Raw genomic sequence first — 8003 nt, forward strand, 5'->3', positions numbered from 1 at the left:
ACCTGAAAACTTTAGGACAGTCTCCTAAACAAAGTTCTTAAACAGAGTGCTTAGTACCAAGGGAGGTCACATGTAATACTGACGTTTACCTGAAAAGCCATTTTGTTCTGGAAATTTTGGATTTTTTTATAACCCCAAATCAGAAAAAGTAATACTTTGACTTTTATTTCACTGCAGACAGTATGAACCTGAGATATTTAATGTTTATAAAATAAAATATTTAATATTTAGTGAATGGAGGTGTATTAACAAATAAAATGAAGTTGAGCAGACAAAACATAAAATATATTGGGTTCAAACTGTCTGCAATCATATAAAAGTCAAAGTAAATGTAAGGAACACTGTGTTTTTATTTTATTTGCATTTTCCATACTGTCCCAACTTTTTCTGATTTGGGGTTGTATTTTGTGTGCATATTTCCTGTATTGTCTGTTTGTATCTTAATAGGGAGACTGAAAAATAAACATGGATAGTCATTTAAACTTTGCTACAACATCAAGGCTAGTTGTGACCTAAAACTTTTGCACAGTACTGTATATAAATGTAAACATTTACAATTTGTGCATAAGGTAATTTGCTTACTAGTGATGGGTGAATTGGGGTGGGCACAATGTGTCACAAAAGCCCAGTTTCGTCATTATCAGGTTTACCCACTCTTTCTCCACCCAGGTCCTTTTTTAACTACAACCATGTGGAAAGTTCATTTGCTCGACTAAACAATGCAATGAGACACAATGCTTTAATCCCAGCTAAGTATTGCTAGGTACTGTTGTTCTGCTGGCAGAGAATCTAGTTTATTTTTACTGTCTACATTGACAGTATTTTGTTCAGCATATTTGGGTTCAGGTTAATGTTTCATAACCACAATGTATTGGCATGGTGTTCACCTGGCTGCAGAATATCTCAGTGCTGAGGGATTTCCATTTTGTTGTATCAGCTTATTGATTTCCCCGTTGTGCATCTCTGAACCTGTAAACAGACACTAGGGGAGGGGGTTTCCATGCAGTTTAGCATATTTTCAGCTTATCTTTTCTCTATCTTACCCGGTTTCCTTTAAATGAGGGTCTTGCAGCAGCAAAACAGTTTCTATTCAGGATATTCATGAATTTTTGTTGTATAGTTTTTGCAATGTTTTATCAGAATTACAAGTAAGTACAAGTAAGATACCTGGAACTAAACAACATTTTGTTTAAGGTATACAATATGCATCTTTCTATGATTAGGAAACATATCAAATTCAGTTGACATATTGAACAATGCATCTGCTTAAATAAAAAGCAGAAACTTGCATGATTTCTACCTGAACTGTACCTGAACCTGTTATTTTGTTTTTTAGATCAGTGTTCTGCTGCATAACCCCAATTACACATTAGATCACATACAGCTTACTTTACGCTCTTTTAATAAATTTTCTGATAGAGAGAGTAAAACATCCTTCTTTAAAAAAACATCAAGTTGTCCAGGTCCTAACACATGTTAATCACTTTGGATCACTATCCTGCTGCATAACCCAACAGCTCTTGAGCTTTAGGCCACAAACTGACAGGCAGACATTCTCCTTCAGGATTGTCTGATAGCAAAATTCACTGTTTCCTCAATTATGACCATTCCAGTTGTCCAGGTCCAGTGGATGCAAAGCAAGCCTTGGGGGTTATCTAGAAAATAATCCAATTAATTAATTTAACAAAATTGTTAAACACTTCAATAATAAAGCCACATAACCACCTTAAACGTTCCTGTCAGTTCTGGTTTGATGATGCATTTACAACAGGATGGATGGATGGATGGATGGATGGATGGATGGATGGATGGATGGATGGATGGATGGATGGATGGATGGATGGATGGATGGATGGATGGATGGATGGATGGATGGATAGATAGATAGATAGATAGATAGATAGATAGATAGATAGATAGATAGATAGATAGATAGATAGATAGATAGATAGATAGATAGATAGATAGATCCTTTTCAGGAAATTTCTTTGAAATTTTTTGACCTTATATATATTAACTGTTAGTGGACTGTATGTGGTTTATAACATTAAGCCAGAAAACATTACGTTAAATTTTAATGCAGGGTCAGAATTAGTCTGAACAAGGTGGGGACATCCTGTGGGCAGGAGGCCAATCCATATCAGGCATCACATATCACTAATTAACCTAGTGGCATGGTTTTGGGAAACCACAGTGTTAACAAAACCCAAAGAAATTAATAAAGAGACTGAATGACTGACTTGTCTTATTGTCTTCTGTAAGTTAATTAAGTAAGTTTTATTTTATCGGTGACCTCTGAGCATGGTGTGTAAGTGTTGTGAGAATCTAATTTAAAATGTGAGGAATTCAGTATGTTCTGAGCTTCCTCAGGGTACTCTGGTCTCCTGATACATCATAAAAACATGCAAAAAGTGGATCGGCTGCTGTAAATTGTGAAAGTGATGAGTAAGCGTATGAATGAGGGTGATGCCCTTACAGAATTAGCTATTGAAGAATAATGAATAAGTCATAGTGCATTTATGATCGGTGACAAAGTAAATTTTATAGTAGTGCTTTCAGGCCCAGCACCTCTTACCAAAAACTAAAAAGATAATGTCAACAATTCTAACTGACTTCACTGTTTGCTATTAGATCATTTAAATTCCTCGTGACAACAACTAACAGCTTAATGAGTAATCATTGTTAATGGAAACTCCGACATGTATTTTTACATCTGTGGTTAATCAACATTCTGTGCATACAAACAGAACTCATGCTCAAACTCTGCATGTTTTTTTCTGGTTACTGTGTTTTATATTGAATTCTGCATCCTCTGCACATTTCAAATATGTTAATCTGTAATACAGTTTGCAATATGTCCAATCATAAGTTGATGTAGAAATCTTTCCAACAATTAGCTAATCATGATTATAAGACTAGCTTTAATCTCATGTAGCTCATCATTTGTTAAAAACTATAACTTGACAGCTTTATTAAAAAACTTCATTCTTTTTAATTACTCTACAAGCATACGCAGTTTATCCACTTGTGGGGTATATCAGCATGGTAGAGTATGGTCTCTTTCTAAACTTAAAACTAGATCACTGGAAAGCTATTAATATGTATGTAGCACCTTGTTACATTTAATTAAGAGCTTTTAAATAGTGTCATATAAGTGTAAAGGTAATTCTTGCTGTTAGAAAAGCTGTCATGGTATTTAAGAAGAAAACCTTAAGAAGAATGTCTTAATGTGTCATATATACATACACCGATCAGCCATAACATAAAACCACTTCCTTGTTTCTACACTCACTGTCCATTTTATCAGCTCAACTTACCATATAGAAGCACTTTGTAGTTCCACAATTACTGACTGTAGTCCATCTGTTTCTCTACATACTTTTTTAGCCTGCTTTCACCCTGTTCTTCAATGGTCAGGACCCCCACAGGACCACCACAGAGCAGGCATTATTAAGGTGGTGGATCATTCTCAGCACTGCAGTGACACTGACAGGTGGTGGTGTGTTAGTGTGTGTTGTGCTGGTATGAGTGTCCACTCACTGTCCACTCTATTAGACACTCCTACCTTGTTGGTCCACCTTGTAGATGTAAAGTCAGAGACGATCGGTCATCTATTGCTGCTGTTTGAGTTGGTTATTTTCTAGACCTTCATCAGCGGTCACAGGACGCTGCCCATGGGGCGCTGTTGGCTGGAGATATTTGGTTGGTGGACTATTCTTAGTCCAGCAGTGACAGTGAGGTGTTTAAAAACTCCATTAGCTTTGCTGTGTCTGATCCACTCATACCAGCACAACACACACTAACACACCACCACCATGTCATTGTCATACATTACATACTAAATACTGCATTTTAGCCAAAATGAGCTTGTAATAAATGCTATAATGACATACAGTATCTGTCTACCATTATGTCATTTTGAGTTCTGGCAACATAATACTCAATACTTGACATAAGTAGTTTTTGTAGGCCAATTGTGACAGAATATAAGATCTGGCAAGATGGGTTTGTCAATATATCAATATTGTTTCAAATAAAGAAAATAAACATGTACTGTATTAATGTACCAATACTGTAACTGTAGTACAAATCAGCATAGGTCTGTAGTTTTAGAGGACATAAATACTTTACATATAACCAATTATTTAAAATGATTAGGCTTTAGTTGTTTACACATTGGACAGCATGGTGGTTCACAGCAAGATGGGCCTGGGTTTGAGTCCTTTATGTGTGGAGTTTGCATGTTTTCCCTGTCTCTGTGTGAATTTTCTCCATGTGCTCCGATTTCCTCCCAAAGAGTCCAAAGCCATGAAGTCAGGCCAATTTAGACCCCTAAATTTGCCCTTAGTGTGTGTGGCCTGTGATGGACTGGCGACCTGTCCGGGGTGTTTCCTGCCTTTCTCACAATGAACCAGACCCAGTGTGACCCTGACCAGGATAAAGCAGTGGTAAAATAGACACTGAATGAATGTTCAGACTTTTTGTCACTCTAGTCACTCTAGGCATACATAACCGGTCTGCCTGATGAGTAAATCTAAAAACTTGCACACCCACATTTAAAACGCATCAAAACCAGAGGTTATAATATAATAAATAAATCCAATTTATTTAGTCATAGACTTTACAAGCTTTCTTTAGCAAGAAATAATAATAATTATCCAAACAATTAAGGCATTGCCCCAATAAATAGTAAATATAATAAATTAATACAAACTTTAGGAAGTAAAAAATGTCAGTGTTACTAAAATGTAAAATTCACATATTGCAATAAATAAAAGTATACATTAAAGCACCTTGTAGAAAACATTCATGTGAAAATCATTTTTTAGTCAATCTTGCGCTATGCTTTTTGGAGACTTTAGCTTGTCGTCGTCTCCGGCTGGTCTGTGCTGATAGGTCCCCCATTTTTGCTGCTGTTTTGTAGACCGACTTGAGCTCAAATAAAGCTTTGCGCTGGATGAGCGGGTCACTTTCCTGCAAGAACATAGTAGATTGAAATAAGTACATTGAATTTTTTTAGGTAAAAAATGCAGTGTGTACATTGTGTACAATCAAGTATTGCTAAGTTTGTGCCATCAGTATGTAGCAGTATATCATATTTTATTACAAAAAGCGGATGTCAAATTTAAGTGCTTATGTATTCATATCCAGCAGCTTTACCAAGATGCAGATTTAATATTTTTGCAATTATTTAAATGAAAAGGAAGTCATTATAAATACACTCAACATGTCAGTAAAATTCTATCCAGCAGTGCCAGTGAAAACAATGTTTGGTTCCCTAAAAGAACTTTGGTCTGATTTCTTTAAATAAGTTCTTGGTAATGCAAAAGACAGTGATAAATCATTTTCCACTACTTATAATTTATAAGGGGAAAATTTAGTGAACTTAAAGCTTACTGTAGCAAAAATTTATAAAGTACCACAAACAAGAGGGTAATTTAGAGGCCTAAACATGGTTCTCCATGGTATGACGTCTACAAAGTATTTCTGAGGTATCTCTGTAGGCTTCCCTCACATGGCCTACCTTTAGAGCAAGCAGGTCATTGACGTAACTCTTGAGGTCAGAATGTTTGCCGGAGAAGTAGTGTTCCTTCAGCTTGTTCAGCTGATCTGTTACTTCCCTTAGATTCATTTTCACTTTGTCATCCTGAGTCTCATTCTCCATCCGTGCAAATATTCTGTCGTATGCGTCCAGAATTATGGTCATGAGGAGCTTCTGTTCACCCTCCTGCAAGACAAGAGCGAAACAATGAATGAATGCAACAGAAAGCATGGTATGCATAAGGATTCTGGGTTACTTCTAGCATCAGTTTTTATATGTTAGTGTTATTATAGTTTTAACAGTACATTTACATTCAGAAACTAAGGTATGGATTGGATTGTTTACCTCAAACTTTTCATGCAGGTTCCTCAGCTTTCCTACGAAGATGGGTCCAGTGAACAATTTATCTGTGTTCTATAAAAGATTAAAAACATGCAGAGGTCAAAAATCTGATTAAATATAATGCACGAGTAATCTCACAAGGATATGAAGAAGCCATGTCTTAAACAGTTTTAATTTAATTCACTGTATTGAGCAACTTCAGTCCTGCAACTTACAAAATGTTTTGTGATGTTAGCCCACCATTCCTATGTCGTAAGCAAGCACTCAGCATTGGTTGCAAATCTGGAAACCCACCCACCCACCCTTCAACACAACCCACACAGTCAGCATAAAGGTTTTACTGTCTGCCTTTGCTTCCTTCCTGTGTCATTTTAACATGTTTAATCTGCCTCTATGTTTATATATATTTTATTATACCTTAATGTTAGTCAGAATGCCTGCTGGCTAGCTTTAGAATTGCTGTTAAAGAAGTTTATTTATAACATGTAGTCTTAATGTATCTCCTAACTTGATTTATCACAAGATTTACTTTAGACTGCTAACGAGACTTACTTTACTTTGATAGTGACCATTCAGCTCGTTGATAGACTTCTCAAAGTTCTTTGGGAGGGAGGCCTCAGAGTTTGCTGTCCATCCAAAAACAAGTAAGCATATCCCCAAGTACAGAGTCATCATTTGTTTCTTATGTTTGTCACTAAATTCCCAAATGTATTCCAATGAGCCGAACACAAAGTCTTCGTTTGTCTTTACCTGTTGAACACCCAGCTGTGATCACTGTGCCTGAGAAAGGCCGAATGCTTCTAACACTGAATGATGCGATATTTATAGTTTTCTGTGAAGTGCGAGAGTGAGCGAGCAGGCGGTAGTAGATGGGCTAAGGTGTGAAATTGTGGTATTGTTTCCTATAAATCACAATGCATAATGTTTTGCACCTACTACAACACACACCACCCTAGGTGGAATCTCTGGGATATCACTGGGCAGAGCTGACGGTGCATTTTGCGGTCAGGGGATCTTTATGACAAGGAAGAAGTAACAACGCCAGTGGACCTCTCTCCTTCTACAGTGTGTCACCATGCTCTGTGTCATGAAGGCCAATAATATGCATAAGCGCTTGGGGTGGAAGGAAGCGGAGGTTTTTTGGTAAAGCACTCTAACATGGTGCTTTCTACTAATTTACTCAAAACTGACAAAAATGATACTGACACTCACTTAGACATGCTGTTTCTATAGACTAATGACACAGATCACAACTGCAACTAACTTCAACCACACAAACCAAATCTACCCTTATAGAGAGCCTATAAATTCAGTGAATCAAGACCTTACAGGTGGAATCATTTGTACCCACCATTTTATTTTCAAGCATTTAATAAATAGTTTTTCTTTGCATGGTTGAATTTAATAGTATTTTTAATGCATCAGACATGTGTAGTTTTAGTTTATTACAGTACTTTACAAGAGCTTATGGTACCAGTATATAGGGGTCTTAACCCTTTGATGCACAAGCTAAGCAAACCCCTTCTAATGACCCATATTCATCCATTCAAGAATATTTTCATATGCATATTTGTCAGTTATTCATGTATTTGCTGTCTTAGCTAATAAAAGCTATCTATACTAGAATATGTAAACAGCTAGCAAGCAAATAGTATTGGACATATTCAAGATTCAAGAGCCTAATCTTTGGTTGTCTTTCAAAAGATCAGTAAATATGTTTTTGACTACAAACACTTACAAATGTCAGTAGTTTCTGTCAAATTCCATAGTAAATACATAAGGGTAATTTTTGACCCATGTTGTGCATTAGAAGGGTAGTGATACAAAAATTATTTTTATTAAAAAAGCAAAAAATATAAAACTGAAATAAAGATTTGTGATGATCAAAAACAAGTTAATTGAAAAATTCATGGAAGCTTGAATGACGAAATTAATTTATTGCAAAGATGTAGAAAATAAAAACTTAGTTGGGTCACTTTTGACCCAGGTTGTGCATCAAAGGGTTAAATTAAATTGTTGCTATTACTGGAAATAATAGTAATAGAATTGTAAGCTATGTTTGTAATTGTGATTTAGTCACTTTTTACTGTGATACTTTTATTATTTTCTCCACCATCTG

At 36.0% G+C, this 8003-nt stretch overlaps 1 protein-coding gene across 1 annotated transcript; it reads right to left on the bottom strand.

Annotated features, from left to right (window-relative positions):
* Positions 1-4818: 4818 nt before the first annotated feature.
* On the bottom strand, positions 4819-6559 carry ifng1 (interferon gamma 1). The gene is made up of 4 exons (XM_063009216.1): positions 6437-6559; positions 5888-5956; positions 5525-5728; positions 4819-4974 (listed from the first exon to the last, which is right to left on the bottom strand). Exons 1-4 carry the CDS (start codon positions 6557-6559, stop codon positions 4819-4821), a joined length of 552 nt encoding a protein of 183 aa, XP_062865286.1.
* Positions 6560-8003: the final 1444 nt, after the last annotated feature.

Source organism: Trichomycterus rosablanca, chromosome 1, assembly GCF_030014385.1.
Source record: "Trichomycterus rosablanca isolate fTriRos1 chromosome 1, fTriRos1.hap1, whole genome shotgun sequence".
Lineage (NCBI taxonomy): Eukaryota > Metazoa > Chordata > Actinopteri > Siluriformes > Trichomycteridae > Trichomycterus > Trichomycterus rosablanca.

Coding starts and splice junctions, on each gene's coding strand:
- ifng1 (XM_063009216.1), bottom strand. CDS start 6,559: ATGATGACTCTGTACTTGGGGATATGCTTACTTGTTTTTGGATGGACA. Junction 5,957..6,436: donor ATGGTCACTATCAAAGTAAA/GTAAGTCTCGTT, acceptor AATCTTTTATAG/AACACAGATAAATTGTTCAC. Junction 5,729..5,887: donor ACCTGCATGAAAAGTTTGAG/GTAAACAATCCA, acceptor CTTGTCTTGCAG/GAGGGTGAACAGAAGCTCCT.